This window comes from Pogona vitticeps, chromosome 2 (genome assembly GCF_051106095.1).
Source record: "Pogona vitticeps strain Pit_001003342236 chromosome 2, PviZW2.1, whole genome shotgun sequence".
NCBI lineage: Eukaryota > Metazoa > Chordata > Lepidosauria > Squamata > Agamidae > Pogona > Pogona vitticeps.
In genome coordinates this window covers 159081280-159096649 of record NC_135784.1, presented here as the reverse complement: position 1 = coordinate 159096649, position 15370 = coordinate 159081280, and the positions used below count along the sequence as shown (strand labels likewise).

Sequence of the window (15370 nt, the reverse complement as noted above, 5' to 3'; positions counted from 1 at the left end):
GTCCTAATTCCCATAAGAAATACAAGATGACTCTCCTAATTCCAAGATATATGTAACATAAGAATATAATCTTTCTCGTTATTGTCAATGCAGTCCTTGTCAGAAACTCTTTTTATTCATGAAGGGAATATATATATGAAGGGAGCATTATGAAAAGAGACCAGTAAGGGAACTAAACAGAAAAATCGAAGATTTGAATTTCACACCCCTACAAGTAAACAACAAACAAAACAAACTTGTTCAGATTTCGCAACAGCATCTGTTGGATAGGCTCAATTATGAAGGATCTTGGTACAGGATAGAAAAGACTTGGTTTAGGTACCTACCATGCTGTTCAAGATAGGTTTGCAATCTGTTGATAAGATCTTGTTTATTTCCTTTTGCCTCCAGACCTCTGGCTAAACATTCCTGCTTCAGTTCAGCAAGCTGTAAAGTACAGAAGAACTTGCCTTAACTTACAGCTGGATCTAATAATGTCCACCTACGGATTTTACATTCAGTTCTGGTATTACAAACCACCAAAGTGACTGTCATTTTTGTATCTGCCTCAACAAAGCACACTGGGCTCATGCAGCTGAAAGAAAAATGCAGAAGATCCATAAAGATAACAGATCTAAAAGAAAGAAAAAGGCCTCAGGCAGTCCAAGACCATGCAATTTAATTGAAACTCCATAATCATCTTAGTTTTTTTTACATCAACAGCCAAAATTCTATTGGATAACTTATGCTGCTATTTGGGAAATGATATCACTGCAGAGGAGAACTGCCATTCATTGGAGTTCCTACTGCGATTCCTCAAGGATTCCTTGCTGTGTGTGAATCAATTTGATATACACCTCAATTACAGTCTAGGCAGGGTTAAGTCTTTACATGGATTGGCACCTTATTTGCAGGCAGCACTGAATCCTAAGAGATATCGAAGCAGGAATTCTAATGAGCAGTGCTCTGCGTCTGTGGTGATGTTGCTTGCTTTATGCTGGTGTAAATTATCCAACAGAATTGATTTTATGGCCTTAAAAAGAGATCAAAAAAGTTTCTCTGCAAATCTGATTCTGGTGATGGAAAGTGACCTATTTACTGACTGGGACATATTATGATGCTTCTCTTCTAGGATATGAATAATCATGGATCTTGTCCTTATAATGAGCCTTGCACTTACGTCACAGAAGAATTCTAACTGCAAATTTTCCTCACAGTACATTCAAATGTAGCATCCATTTATCTTTTTGCTTCTGTTTCTTTAAGGCTATGGACATCAAACTGAATGATAGAAGCAAAAAAAAAACACCCTTATCTCCATTTTTAGGAATAAAAACAAATGTGTATTGTGCCAGTTGCAGAAAACTATAAACAGCAGTGTAACTCTAACAATTCCTTTACAGGGTTTTTAATAGCTGCCTGGTAAACATCAGCTTACCAGGTGAAACTTTTATTCCACACATTAGTTTTGTGTTTCAGATTACTGTTTCAGGCCCTTCTACTGTTGTTTCTCTTCTACCAGCAGCTGGGCATCATCATGGCCATTTTGACTTTGAATGCTGCAACTCTAAACAATTATGTTGTGGTGGATCCAAAACAGGGTGTCAAGTTCTTCAGCTAATACATACTTCTCCTTCCTGTACTTCACTCATTTACTTTATCTTCAATAATTCGCTGCAATAAATGGTACTTTTCACACAAAGCTCAATATTTGCATATTTTCTTCCTCCTCACTAAGTCATGTTAATATCATTTCTATTGTTTCAAGATTAATTGACTTATGGCATGAGCCAATATAAAGCAAATCTCTCATTACAGCACATTCTATGTGCTGCCAAGTTACCTCAGATTTATGACAAGCCTATGAAAGGGTGATCTCCAAAATGTCCTGTCCTCAGCAGCTCTTGTCAACTCAAGGCCCTAGCTTCATTTTATAGAGTCAACTCAACTCACGTTTGGCCTTCCTCTTCCAGCTGCCTTTAACTTTTCCAACATGCCTTTGTCCCTTCCTAACGTACTGAAAGCACGAAAACCTCAGTTTCGCCATTACTGCGAAACTCTTAGCACCCTACAATTCCAAAGCACGGGAATAGATTTTAAAAATATATTCAACAAACATGTGTGGGAAGCTAGTTCGGATAGCTACACAGCCCTCAGCAGTATAAATGAATATATATATTCAAAACAAAATAACAATGTGGAAATAAACGCGCTGCCCTCTTTTGAGATGCGAGGAGCTAAGACAGAGAGACATGCAAGAAAAGGCCCGCACTTCGAGACCAAGCCAGGGAAAGGGAGGACACTCAACGCCGGGAGGGGGGGGGTAACGGGACCCGGACAGACGCAGCGTTTCTTTCCCGCCCCCGCGGAAGGTGGCGGAGCCGTCGGTCTGACAACAGAAACCCACCCACAGAGGAAAAACCACTCCCTCTTTTCCCTGAAAGGAAACACAAGGCCATCAACAGAATTCGAGAAGACAGCCAAGCACCGTTTCCTCGGAGCAAGAAAGACGCACCACCCCGAGACCGCAGTCAATACCTTCAGTTTATGCAGTTCCACGGTTTCCGCCGCCATCTTCTCGTCGCCTCTCTCAGGAAACCAATCCCGCCTTCTCCCCTCACATGCCACCCAATCGAGACCGCTGTTTCTCTTGAACTTTAAACCTCCTAACGTCCTTTATCTTCATTGGCTCCTTTCACTGAGAAACGGCTGGAAGTTAAGAATGGCAGCGAATACTGACCAATAGAGAGGAAGGAAGGAGATCGGACACGTCGCTTATTGGCTAACCGGTCCAGGTCGGAGGAGGAAAGGCGGAGGGCGGCTCGTTTCCTGGAAGCCGCCTGTAGCGTCGCAGCGATCCGCAGATTTCGGCTTGGCCGGCCTCACGGGGTGTCGCGGAAGCCGCCAGGTACGAGAGACGGGGGTGGCCACGGTCATGACTAGCGGACGCGAACTGCTTTGGGCTTTGGGGCTCTTAATTCCGGAGACCCAGGAGATAAACGGAGGTGGGGCTCAGGCATCGGTGCTTGCCTCCGGTCTCTGGACAAGGGATGGGAAATGGGGAGGCCTGTTGGGTGCGGAAGAAGGCAGGACCTGGACCGTCTCCCGGCAGTCCCGTGGCAGTGATATCGATGGGCGTCGTGGGAGGCGGAGGCGGTGTAGTAGCCGGAGCTTTCAACTGAGATTCAGGAGAGCTGAGTTCCGAGCTGCCTCCTCAGCCATAGAAACTCGCTGGGTGGACGGGCAGGTGGGTGGAGGTGGCCGCAGTGTCTTGAACATCTCGCAGAAACGAGTCGACGGCACCTAACAGTACTGTATGACATTGGCTAGCCCTCAGAGGCGAACAGGTAGAGATGGCAGGGAAGAAAGCCGAGGGCGGGCGGAAATCGATTTGTTCAAATTGTGGTGCAGGAGGAGAGCTTTTGTGGTTGTTGCTTAGTCGTTAAGTCGTGTCCGACTCTTCTTGCCCCATGGAGCAGAGCACGCCAGGCCTTCCTGTCTTCCACTGCCTCCCGGAGTTGGGTCAAAGTCATGTTGGTTGCTTTGATGACGCTGTCCAACCATCTCGTCCTCTGGCGTCCCCTTGTCCTCTTTCCTTCACAGTTTCCCAACATCAGAGTCTTTTCCAGGGAGTCTTCTCTTCTCATGAGATGGCCAAAGGATTGGAGCCTCAGCTTCAGGATCTGTCCTTCCAGTGAGCACTCAGGGTAGCTTTAGGGACCATCAAAACCAAACGAAGGAACAGGAGGGCCCTGGATCAAATCAGCTCTCTCTAGAAGCAAAGTGAATTGACAGAACAGAGGGTCACACTTTGAATACATCAGGAAAGAGCAAGACTAACTATGGGAGTGCATTGGCTCCCTGAAGGAAGCCACAGACTTCAGTTTACAAAAAAGTTGAGCAGGGCTGTTGAGGGCCGGACATTTTGGAAATCACTCATGCATAGGGTCACCAAAAGTCTGAGGTGATTTGACAGCACACAGCCATAATCAGGCAGCTCCATGGGCTGTCATAAGAGACTTGCTTTACATCGAGTCGCGCTGTAGGTCCATCACGTTTGATATTGCCTACACTTCTGGCCCTCTACAATTAGATCAAGGTTCTAAGTCCTGTTTGGTGAAGTTTTTTCTGTGCACAGTGAGTTACTTTCCACTGAACTAAGGTATTTTGCTTGCTAGGTTGAAACAGAAAGATTTTGCCGTGTTTCATTCTTCCACCCAAAACCACAATTCCTCTCCAGTTCTTCTTCGACTCACATTGTTCGAAAGTGATTATGGTTTTCTTCCCCGAGATAGATGGAAAGGACTGGAAAGTTGTGCATCTGCTTTCTCTGCTTTGGTCCTTGCGTGGCATATTGGAATGAAGAAGCAAATTTCTTTAACGTAAGGGGTTCAGCTTTACACTAAAAGCTGGTGTACACTAAAGCATACATTAAGCTATAGACAAGCCTTTTAAATAATTGATAGAGATCTCTGGAATAATCTCTCTTGGCCAAGACCACCAAGTTAGCTCATAAAATGACTACTGCAAAGTGTAGAGCAATGCATATTTGATATGTTTATATCCCTCCTTTGTCCCCACTAAAGCTGTAGTCAACAAGCTGGTAGGCAGCAATACTCTTTTACTCTGTTCCTTTTCTTCTGCTTGATCCTCTGTGGTGAGCAAAATACATCTACAGTAATAGTTTTTGTAAACCTGCATGGTCCTGGCTCTTTTTGAATAATAGTTCAAAGTGGCTTTGACGTGGGAAAAGAAGGATGTGGAAAGGCGGAGTTGTAACAATGAAGAGTTTTGCATTGTCTGAAAGATTAAGAGATTTCATTTCACATAAGCTTTCATGTACTGCAGTCTTCTTCATCAGATATGAAGTAGGCAATTCCCAGATAACTTTACCACCAACTGTGATGGTTGGGGTTTCTGGAAGTTGCAGTCCAAGAACACCTGGGTTACCCCGGGATGGGAACTACTGTCCTAAGACAATTGAGCATGATAAATGTAAAAATTTGGAAGCTCTGATTATTCTGAGTTAAGCACATGTCCTTGCACCAGTTCTCTGACATTAAGGCAGAGGACGGTTTTGCTTTGACCTTTATTTTCTGACACTGATGCTTAGGAGGTTCTGAGGATGGCTGATATTCAGAGGTAATACCTGAAAGAAGCCTATGAGCAAGTTCAGAGGCCAAATCTGCATAGAGGAAGAGAAGAGAACAGTATTAAGCCTACTGAAAATTTGGAGTTCTTTTCTGTGTTTTCTCCAGGATGAATGTTGGGGTAGCCCATAGTGAAGTAAATCCCAACACTCGAGTGATGAATAGCCGAGGCATCTGGCTTGCTTATGGCATCTCGGTGGCTGTCCTCCATGTGATCCTTCTCAGCATCCCTTTCTTTAGTGTTCCTGTGGTCTGGACTCTGACCAATGTCATCCATAACCTGGTAGGTCAACTCTCACTAACTGTCAGATCTGGTCAGGGGCTATAGTTCCTTGAATTTTATTTTTCATCTTTGCTCTTAGATTGTTTTCTCAGTGGAGTTGTTTCTCTGATATATATTATTTTTGTTTTTCCCCGAGAAGTCTTGCCTAATATGTATACGGAAGTATGAAATCTGTTTAGAATTTCTGTCTTGCAGTCCTGGTTGTCATTATATGTTGGATCCTCCAAAATTCCTTGGAACTATGTTTTAATCTTGACAGTACAAGAAGCCATGCCTGCTGTCCTCTTTCCTCTTGTACCCATAAAAAAGAGGGGGAAAGATCACAATGTTTTTTCTTTCTCTTTTTTAGGCCATGTATTGGCTCCTGCACACAGTGAAAGGGACCCCATTTGAAACACCTGACCAGGGCAAGGATCGCCTGCTCACACACTGGGAGCAGATTGATTATGGTACACAATGGACTTCTTCCCGCAAGTTCTTGATCATCTCACCAATTGTCCTGTAAGCACCAGGAATTGCTCAGAGCTGCATTAATTATTTCTTATTATAAAGTCTACTACTTTGGAAACAGATGGTATTCAGGGTACTTTGGTTATGCTGTACCGCGTCATAGCTCTGAATCTGCCTATTTTCTTTCTGATCAAGCTTTCGCTTGTTTTCTCAGTACTTGGGCTGTGTGTATGCTGTCTAGTCCTTGCCAAAGAATGACATATAAAGAGCCTAAGGCTTTGATTGTGAGATATATTCTGCATCTTTAAAAAACTTGCTTTGGTACTTTCAAAAAAATTAATCTGATAGTTATGAAGCAGAGCATCTATTCTCTCCTTGTGTGTCTCTTGCAGCCTAGAGAGCTGAAACCATTGCCTACAACTCAGACATCTGTAGGCACATGATTAGAATGGATGTTCTCTTGGGCAAACTTTCATCCCAGAGAAGTTGTTGAATTACTTCTCTCATCAACTAATGTATATCGGTATTAGCGAAGCTGGCTACACATGCTGAAGACTGGAATTCAGCAGCCACAGTTTCTTTAGCCTGGTCTTAAAAATAAATAAGTAATTTAAATCTCTGTAGAAGCCTAATGCAACTGTTTGTTGCACAACAGATATTGTTGTGCTGCAGTTCCTATCAGTTCTAGGCAGCCAAGCCACAGGTTAGAAATGATGGATGTTGCCATTCAACATCTGTAGGGCCTCTCATTCTGCATTTCTGTCCTATTGAAAGGGTTTTTAAGGCATCTGTTTGCTAGTGAGAAGCATGATTAGGTGGACTTTGTTTACAAACACAATTTTATAAGTATTTTTCTACTCTTGATGCTCTGAGGATTTAAAAAGAAAAAGGAGCATTTCTAGCTATTGATGTATCTTAAAGCATGGAGACCTATTTCCACCATCCATCCTTAAATTAAAATTAAGGCAAGTCATTTTTTTTAAAATCAGAAAATATTTTCAAGTGTTGGAGTCTAATTGTGCCAAAGATTGAAAAGCCATTCTGAACATATGTAGCGCTAACACAATACATTTCTTTCCCATCCAGCTACATCTTAACAAGCTTTTATACTAAGTATGACCCCATGCACTTTATAATCAACACAACCTCGCTGCTGAGCGTCCTCCTGCCCAAGCTACCCCTGTTCCATGGTGTCCGCATCTTTGGTATCAACAAATACTGAAACATTTCTACTCCTGAGACTGACTTTGTCACAAGAAGAACAACTCCCAGCTCCTCACAGAAAGCTGTGATCACACCATGTGAAGCTCTGTACGACTGACTGTACATCACACAGTGAGCCAAAGAGGATTTGGATTCTGGAGAAGAGAGCAACGCTGCATGCTGCTTCTGGCCAGGACGTTTGGACTGTTGTCCCTGTTGCCAGTCAGCAGTTGGGCTGGCACTTCTCCTCCTGGAATGAGAAGACATTTGAGGACTCTGGTGGGTGGTTTTCCTTGCAAGATTTCGGCTTGAGCTGTTTGTAATTGGTGACTTGTATCAGCTTCTGACAGAGAGCCATTCTGTGTAAACGTTCTCTACTTTTAGACATTCCTGCTTGAAACCAGTTTGTGTTGTTAGATTTTATTATTTTTTTCAGGGTAATAGAGCATCTGAAAGAGGCCTTTTTTAAAAAAAAAAGTGGACTACCATGATGTAATGATTAACCAACCATTCTGATCCTGTGCTATGAAGATTATATATAATTATCTACTATAGTCCTTAGATTCTCACTGGGTAAGAATACATCAGCTTTAAGTGTAACTGTTAAGCAACATATGTTGGATTCTTCACTCTCACCTTCTGGGGTTTTCTGATGGAAAATAAAAAATCTGAGTCTATGCTATTTCTGATAGACTCCAATTAAAATATAGTTTTGCCAGTGTTCTGCATTGCTTCTGAATAATTTTTGTCCACTTAGCTTATCTTTCCCCATCATCTTTTTAAATTTATTTATTTATTTTTATTTTTTAAAAAAATATTTTTAATAAACAGTAATGGAGGCTATGAGGCAGGAGGGTTTTATTTCCCTTCAAGAAATTCTAATTCCAGGCTTTCCATATTTATAAACAGAATCATTTGAAAAGGGTGAAACAAGTGGATTTAAGATAAAGATCCCATTGGTGGCTTTCGGTCAGGGATCCCCACTGTTTTGGGATTATCTGGATGCCATTCTGGGATTGGGAAGATTTTGCTCATTTGCACACTGGGTGTTGTGGTGGGTCTGGTTAGTCACAAAACAGCAATAGGCACTAGAGATAGGCATGAACCGGTTTGTCCCGGTTCATCAAGGCAGCAGCGCAGGTACTGCTGTTCCCTTCCCTCACTTTCTCTGGCTAAAAAAGCCACTCACCAGACCCTTTTTGCTAGCTTCTGGCAGCTCCTCAACTGATCTTCCACTACTGGCCTCAGCTGAGGCTTCTCTGCCCCACTCAGGAGTCTGTGCTCTTGCTCATAACTGGAAGATGAGCCGAGGAGGTGGAAAAAAAACATGCAAACTGGGCCTGGTGAGTGGCTAGATTGGCTGAGGAGGCAGAGAAGGGGAGGAGCAGCACCTTTGCTGCTGCCTTGACAAACCAGTTTGTGCCCATCTCTAATAGGCATAGGACCTGCATTTCTTGGAAAGGCAGAACAGTAAGATCTGAGCCCAAGACACAAAACCTTGCTTTGCATCTAAGGTTTTATTCCAGCGGGCAACTCATTTAGTGGAAGTTACTTCAAAAGGTAAGATATCTTGTCTTAATATATTCTTGCCTGTCCAACTACAGATTATTGCAAATTGCACAGAAGAGCCGCACCTTTCGTATTGCCACTACAGGGGACCCAGTCTGTCTCTGGATTACATGCCAGACCCCACACCTACCCCTTTCGATCGCTAGTAAACTCTTTATCTGTCTTGGATAGGGATTCAAAATGTTCCATTCATTTATAGCCATCCATCCTATTCAGCCATCACAGCATCTCTCCAGAACAGAAGTCACCAAGAAGGAGGCCTCCACTGATCTCTGCTGTTGGGAGGTTTGTGCAGAAAAGGGTCTTTCTCTTTGGCCAACAGACTCAAAAGGGCAGAAGACTGTATAGCTTATAATCAACATGAACAAGACCCTCCTGCTACTTGAAAGCTGGTTTCGAGAAAGAGGGCATGGTTTCATATATATTTTTCCAACCCCTTAAAAAGATAGCTTGACATAGTGCATACATCTGGGGCAGACGAGGGACAGGAGAGTTGTAACTATCAATTTAGAGTTAAAGGCTACTGCTATTCATTGTGATCCATAACATTTGCCACATGTTACAGAATTAAAGGGGTAGGTGCTTAAAATAAATCAGATTTTTAAACATTTAAATAGGATTTGTTTTGCATTTAAATCTGGTTTTAAATGTATTATTGAAATACTTTTTTTAAAAAAAGCCGTGCACAATGATAACTTTAAAATGTGTTGCAGCTCAAAGATGTCATGATGGAATAAAGATTATAAATACTAATTCTATAATATGAGACAGTGTATTCATGTAATCATTTTTTAAAAGTTTTATAAATAAGGCCCAATAGTTTTTAGGTTCGTGCCTCAAATTTATAGGGGTTAGTAGTAGAAAGGGGGTTCCATAAGCTTCTGTACAGGTTACTTAGGCTGTAGTATACAAGTGAATGACGGATCAGATGTTTGGACTTTGAGGTCAATGGTGACTTTAGCGGCCTGGACATTGACACAGACCTGGCAAGCCTGGGAACCAACATTTTGGCTCAGCACCAACCACATGCTACTTGATGCTCAGAAAAGAACAAGAAAATGGGATAAGGAACAAAATCCAGTTTGGATTTTTGCTTTCATACAGAAAAAGCAAATACTCCTGCTTCTGGAGCCCTCTGTGAGTAGAAAGCCCGAATTTTGACATCAGTTTTGGTTGCACTTTTTTGCATGGGGGTGGTCTGAGGTGGCGTGGGAGACCAATGCCAGAACTGAATTTAGGATCACTCCTGTATACTGCCTGAAAAGGGGCTAGAGGTAAAGTTACAGAACTTAATGTAAGCCTGAATGGTTCCCAGAGTTGAAAATTAAAAGCAGTATCCCTCCTTATCCTGCCAACCTAGCAGTTTGAAAGCATGTAAAAATTCAAGTAGCTCAGTAGGTACCACCATGGTGGGAAGGTGTCTAGTCGCACTGGCCACGTGAGCACGGAAGATTGTCTTCGGACAAAATGCTGGAAATGGGGATGAGCACCGCGCGCCCTAGAGTTGGACACAACTGGACTAAATGTTAAGGGGGAACCTTTACCTTTACCTCCCTCCTTAAACTGGTTCTTGAGTTCATGACAATCATCAATATAAGGGAAGATAATTCTCATAGCCCAAGGAAAGCCAGCTGTTACCACTGGACCTCTGCTATTCCCCACTGTATTGGGGGATGATGGAAATGCTGAGAAGAAACAAGCAGAGCTGAAAGTAATGCCTAATAGCACATAGAGAAGCCCATGGTATAGAGTAGCAGTTCATAATTTTTTTCTTTACCCCAGACCCCTTTAAATATCCTTTGTTGCTGTGGACCACCAAGATTTAACCCAAGATTTAAAATCTTAAAATGTATCAAATATTTATTTAAAGTTTCTCATTAAGGATCTGATCAACAAATATTCCTTGCTATACTGCCAACACTTTTTAAGATTACTTTTGCTTTGAACAGGATACACCGTCATCAACACCTGCAGTTGTTTTGTGTTTCAGATTCAGCCAGTGATCCATTCTGAGGATCAGCCAAATGTATTGTTACAAAATTCACTGCGATAATATTGAGAAGTCCCTTTACCCAACAATAACTGAATGGTTTTATTAGCAGAAATTGAAGAAACATGATCACAAAGTCTGTCAGAACACTGACACTGACTGACTCTGACTCTCTCTTCCTGCAGCTTCGGACTGACCAAGAAATATCATATGCTGTCTCTCAGACATTCAGTGTCATTCACTTGCATGTTCTCACTGGTGCAAAAATATTGAACAGTTATTTGCTATTGAACAGTTTTTGCATAACTTTCCTTTTCCTTGTTTTTAACAGAGGCGATAGGTTAGAAAAGCCAAGTTTTACACAAGCAAGGGAAATTAAGGTTTTGTTCTGTGTTTCCTTTTCCTTCTTGCTTCATTCATTCATTCAATTCAATCAATCAATTTTAACTGAAAAAGATCATAACATTTCTTCAAGCCTTCACAGATCCCCTGTGAGGACATTGCAGCCCCCCAGGGGACCTTGGACTGCAGGTTAAAAACCTATGGTATAAGAGCAGTGATTCTCAATCTTGGGTCCCCAGATGACCTTGGACTGTAATACCCAGAAGCCTTCACCACCAGCTCTGCTGGCTGAGGTTTCTGGGAGCTGCAGTCCAATAACACCTGGGATACTGAAGGTTGGGAAACACTGGTATAGAGGGTAAATGGCTACATCAGTACACAGTCATCAGTGGAAACCTGCCAGCCCTTTGCCTTGAAGGAGAAAGAACATGTCTCAAAGTGTGTTCATCAGAAATTTGGTGGCAAAAATAAAATCACTGATAGACCTGACAATCCAGGATAAGAGAAAGGCCTTAATCATTTTGGGGGATCATAAAATAGCAGGAAATCAACCTAGGGCAGTATTGTTGGAACAGGCCCGTTCTGCTTTCTGGTCAAAAGAGTGGAAACGTCTTCAAAGAGTTCAGGGCTTAATCATGTGACTCTTATAGTCTACTGTGCACCCACAATAGACTGTAACCCACAAATCCATGACCATGAATTCTTGTATGTGTAAGCCATGGCAACAGAGGTGACAGTAAAAGGGAAAGAAATGAAAAGAGTAAACAATGCCATTTGCTACAGTCAGTCTGCTTGGGGACTAGAAAGCTTTGACTGTGGACAAGGCTCCTTTTGTGGGTCAGATGCTTTAGATCATTGAGAATAAGTGGGCAATTTCTGAGATCTGTAAGGGTACAAGTGCTTCACATGGTAAGGAAACAATAATGGATTCTCATCTTCCAAGCTCCATGCTGGTGCTTCTTGAGTAGAAAGACCAGCCAAACGGGTGCTGCCATTGCCCAGGGGAAGAACCCCAAATGTGTTCACATTCTTTGGGGAGGCTCTTTCCATGTCCTCCACCATCTGAGATACAGGTGGGCGTCTCAAAAACTTCAGGCTACCAGGAACAGCGTCTAACTAGGTCATTGTTTTGTCCCCAAATACCTAGGTGTTACTTTGGATAGTACACTGACCTGTAAGATACACTGCTAAAAGGCAATGCAAAAGGCTTCTGTAAGGAATTATATTCTTCAAAAGCTATTGACAACCAGTTGGAGCACAAAATCACAGACACAGAGAAGTACAGGCTACTCTGCAGGTGAATATGCCAGCCCCAGTGTGGTATAGCTCAGCCCATGCGAAAGAGGTAGAAAAAAGAACACTCAATAAAAGCGGTAGAATAATTACTGGAGGCTTGAAGCCAATTCCTGTTGATATCATCAAATACCTAGCAGGCATTGCATCGAGTGATGTATGGAAAGAGATAGAAGTTAATAGTGACATCTACATTGTGCAGCTACTCTTCAGTTTCCATCTGCTGCCTCCCATATTAAAATCTTATTAAAATCATTAAAAATTTTCAGAATATCTCTGAATCTTGGAAGGAGCAACAGGGAATGCCATGACTATAATGTGGAAAGAATGAACCACCCATCTCTTAAAATGGATGGAACCTCTGGAAAGTCTATCTCCCAGTCACAATGACAACTGGGTTAATCGGAAACCAAAGAGAACCTAAGAAAATGGGGTTTTCCCACCAACACAATCCTTTGCGAGTATGGAGAAGAATAGGCAACATCACACCTACATCACTACAGTCTAGGCCCCTCAGGAAGTCCTGATGCCAAATGCTCTTGATGTTGCTTGATATTGGGCAAACATTATCTGATATATTTCTCGATCTTACTGTGGTGCTCCTGATATAGCAAGCAAGCTCTTCTAATTGCTAAAACAACCTTCCTCATTAAATGGCAAATCCTCAATTCTTGCACGTGCCGTTGAAGATAGACGTGTTGAATAAAGCCAGACATTGCTCTCGAGTGCAGTGGCACCCACCAGTCCTTCCAACATTACAGAGCAACATGCTCTGAGCAACAGTGATTTGTTAGCCGGCCATATATGCTAAGCTTTGGAGCAAAGAACCTTTGCAATCTGGTTTGAGTCTTAAGGCAAAGTATCAAGCAAGGGGTAGTAAAGAAACAGTAGTTTCCTGTCGTGGGCCAATTATTACCTATATGAATGCCAGGAGATGCCAAAGAATGATGTTGGCAGTCTGTAGCATCATATGTCTGACCCTCCTTCTCTACAAATGCAGGGCAGCTCTTCTGCCCTTACTTAATTTGGAAAGGTTCTATTTTAATGGAATTGTTTGAAAAGGAAATTGAAGCAACCTTTCTGGACTTTATAGAATGACTAGTTAAGAAGAAGAAAAAAGGAAAAGGAAAAAAATGCTGCAGATAGTTGATCGCTTTATCCCAAATTGCATCACTGCTGCAAAGGAAATTTTAACATCAGAAATGCTATTGATGCTATCAGTCCCAATTGAATGTGCTTGTAAATTAGGTAACTAGTGTGTTCTTGAAGACTTCTAGGATAGGACAGCGGTCCCCAACCCTTTTAGGACGGTGGACCGTTGGGGGGGGGCTCTATGCGCAGACCAGGTGGGGGGGCAAGGTTGGCGTGTCACACTCACAGAGGGGCATGTCATGCTTGCAGAGGGGCATGTCACACTCGCGGATGGGCGTGTTGCGCTTGCGGAGGGGCATGTCACACTTGCGTGCATGTGCACAAGTGTGACACACCCACCCACAAGTATGACACGCCTGCCCACTCTCAAAATCTGCCTGGCTTCTAATTTCAGTCCAACCGGGAGCGGGAGCAGCAGTGGCAGCACCTACTAAGCGAGCATGGGGCTTCCTCATCAGGGGCTCCCAGAAACGCCGTGCTTCAGAGTTGTCTCCCTGGTCCTGGAAGGCACAAGGAGCAACCCCGCCACTGCCCACCTGCCCCCCCCCACAAAGCACCCACGCATCCAGAAGGGGAGCCCTCTCCCTGCCCAGCAGTCTTCTCCCTCCAAAGCAGTGGAGCTCGCGAGTCAGGGGTTTGGCGGAAAATAGCACTTTGTACCTTTAGCAGGCATCTCCCCCTTAATTGTGAGAGTCTGGTCCAGCCAGCGTAAGGCCAGCCTGGCTAGTTAGGATTGGGCCCTAAGTCAGGACGAGAAAAAGAAAGATTTTAGTGCTAACATTTTCTGAATTTGGACCAGGGTTCTGTGACATAAATAGTGCTTTGAATTGCAATTAGTTCTCCAACATCTTCTAATATTCCATTCTTGACTCTTGACCTAAAAAGGAGTAGGCAAATAGCTCCATGTCATTAACTAAGATAGTTAAGGGATGCTCATTTGGAGATACTACTTGTCATTTATGAGCTTATAAGAAAAACAAAAACAAAACAGCCCGACAGCCGCCCATGCAGAAGTATTTATGATCCACAGGACAAGACTTTTGTTTCACTCTTGCAAGCAGCCTGGTTGGGCTTAAGAGTGTGAGAGACATTTAAATAACTATTGACATACTGGTGAGGTCATAATGCGATGTGTCACATGACCTCTGAGGTCACATGATTGCTGGAGCAACAGTGCTCTGTTCTTGACAGTTGGTCTTTGCCCACTTGCTGCTTTCCTGCCTCAACAGCCATTGGGAGCAGACTGAGTTAGAGAGACCCTGGCTTTTCAAAATTACTTACATTTACCTTTCATACAGCCTTAACCATGGATTTCTCAGCCATTCAGGTTCATAGTTTGTAGAGATGTACTCTGTATCAACGGAGAGGATTGCTTCCTGTTTTGTCTATAGCAGGGGTCTCAAACTCAATTTACCTGGGGGCCGCTGGAGGCAGAGTCTTGGTGGGCCTGGGCCACATCAGATTTTCCGCCAAGCGGAGCAAGAGCCCGAGGAAGCCGCCCAGTAGTTTCCTTAGCGCAGCTGGTGCTCGGAGGAGGAGGAGGAGGAGTGGGCAGGTGCGAAGCAGAGAAGGGAGGGAGTGCTGGCGACCACCTAGCTGGGGGGGGGAGGAGGGCACGACATTAAAAAAAACACAGAATCGCCTTGCCAAAGGAGAAAAGCCCCCATTGGTAGCCGCAAAATTATACAGAACGGGACAGGGGGCCCTCACAGGTGCATGCACACAGGCACAAACACACACACACACACACACACACAGAGAGGTTGGGCAACCTTCCTCTGAGGACCCCCTCAAAAAAATGAGCACTCAGCAGCAGCAGCTACCCCCACCACGACAGAGGAACAAACTTTGCGAGCCGAGCCCAGGAGGAAGCACCGCTGGGTGCTGAGGCGGCTACTGGCTGGGCTGGTGTTGCCGAGAGAGAAAGAGAGCCAGAGAGCCTCTTCCCTGGAAGAGGTG

General features: G+C 43.5%; 2 protein-coding genes across 6 annotated transcripts in view; one reads left to right on the top strand and one right to left on the bottom strand.

Moving 5' to 3' along the window:
• SARNP (SAP domain containing ribonucleoprotein) overlaps window positions 1–2701 on the bottom strand; it is a 103908-nt gene extending 101207 nt beyond the window's left edge. For both annotated transcript variants that reach the window (XM_020782993.3, XM_020782999.3), the window contains exons 1-2: window positions 2518–2701; window positions 327–426 (exon numbers count right to left, since the gene is read on the bottom strand). In XM_020782993.3, the coding sequence (XP_020638652.1) occupies window positions 327–426; window positions 2518–2553 (136 nt within the window). In that variant the 5' untranslated portion in view covers window positions 2554–2701. The remainder of the gene's footprint in view (window positions 1–326; window positions 427–2517) is intronic.
• Window positions 2702–2756: 55 nt separating this feature from the next.
• On the top strand, window positions 2757–7788 carry ORMDL2 (ORMDL sphingolipid biosynthesis regulator 2). Of its 4 annotated transcripts, none has more exons than XR_012083951.2 (4): window positions 2757–2887; window positions 5238–5412; window positions 5762–5995; window positions 6949–7788. XR_012083951.2 is itself a non-coding variant. In XM_020783014.3 (4 exons), the coding sequence occupies exons 2-4, from the start codon at window positions 5239–5241 to the stop codon at window positions 7082–7084; spliced, it is 462 nt and encodes a 153-aa protein (XP_020638673.2). In that variant the 5' UTR covers window positions 2757–2887; window position 5238; the 3' UTR covers window positions 7085–7788. The 4 variants fall into 4 exon arrangements, 3 of the variants coding, with proteins under 3 accessions (XP_020638673.2, XP_020638680.2, XP_078240691.1); XM_020783014.3 differs by having other exon boundaries at window positions 5762–5913; XM_020783021.3 differs by having other exon boundaries at window positions 2866–2984; window positions 5762–5913.
• The last annotated feature ends 7582 nt before the right edge of the window (window positions 7789–15370 follow it).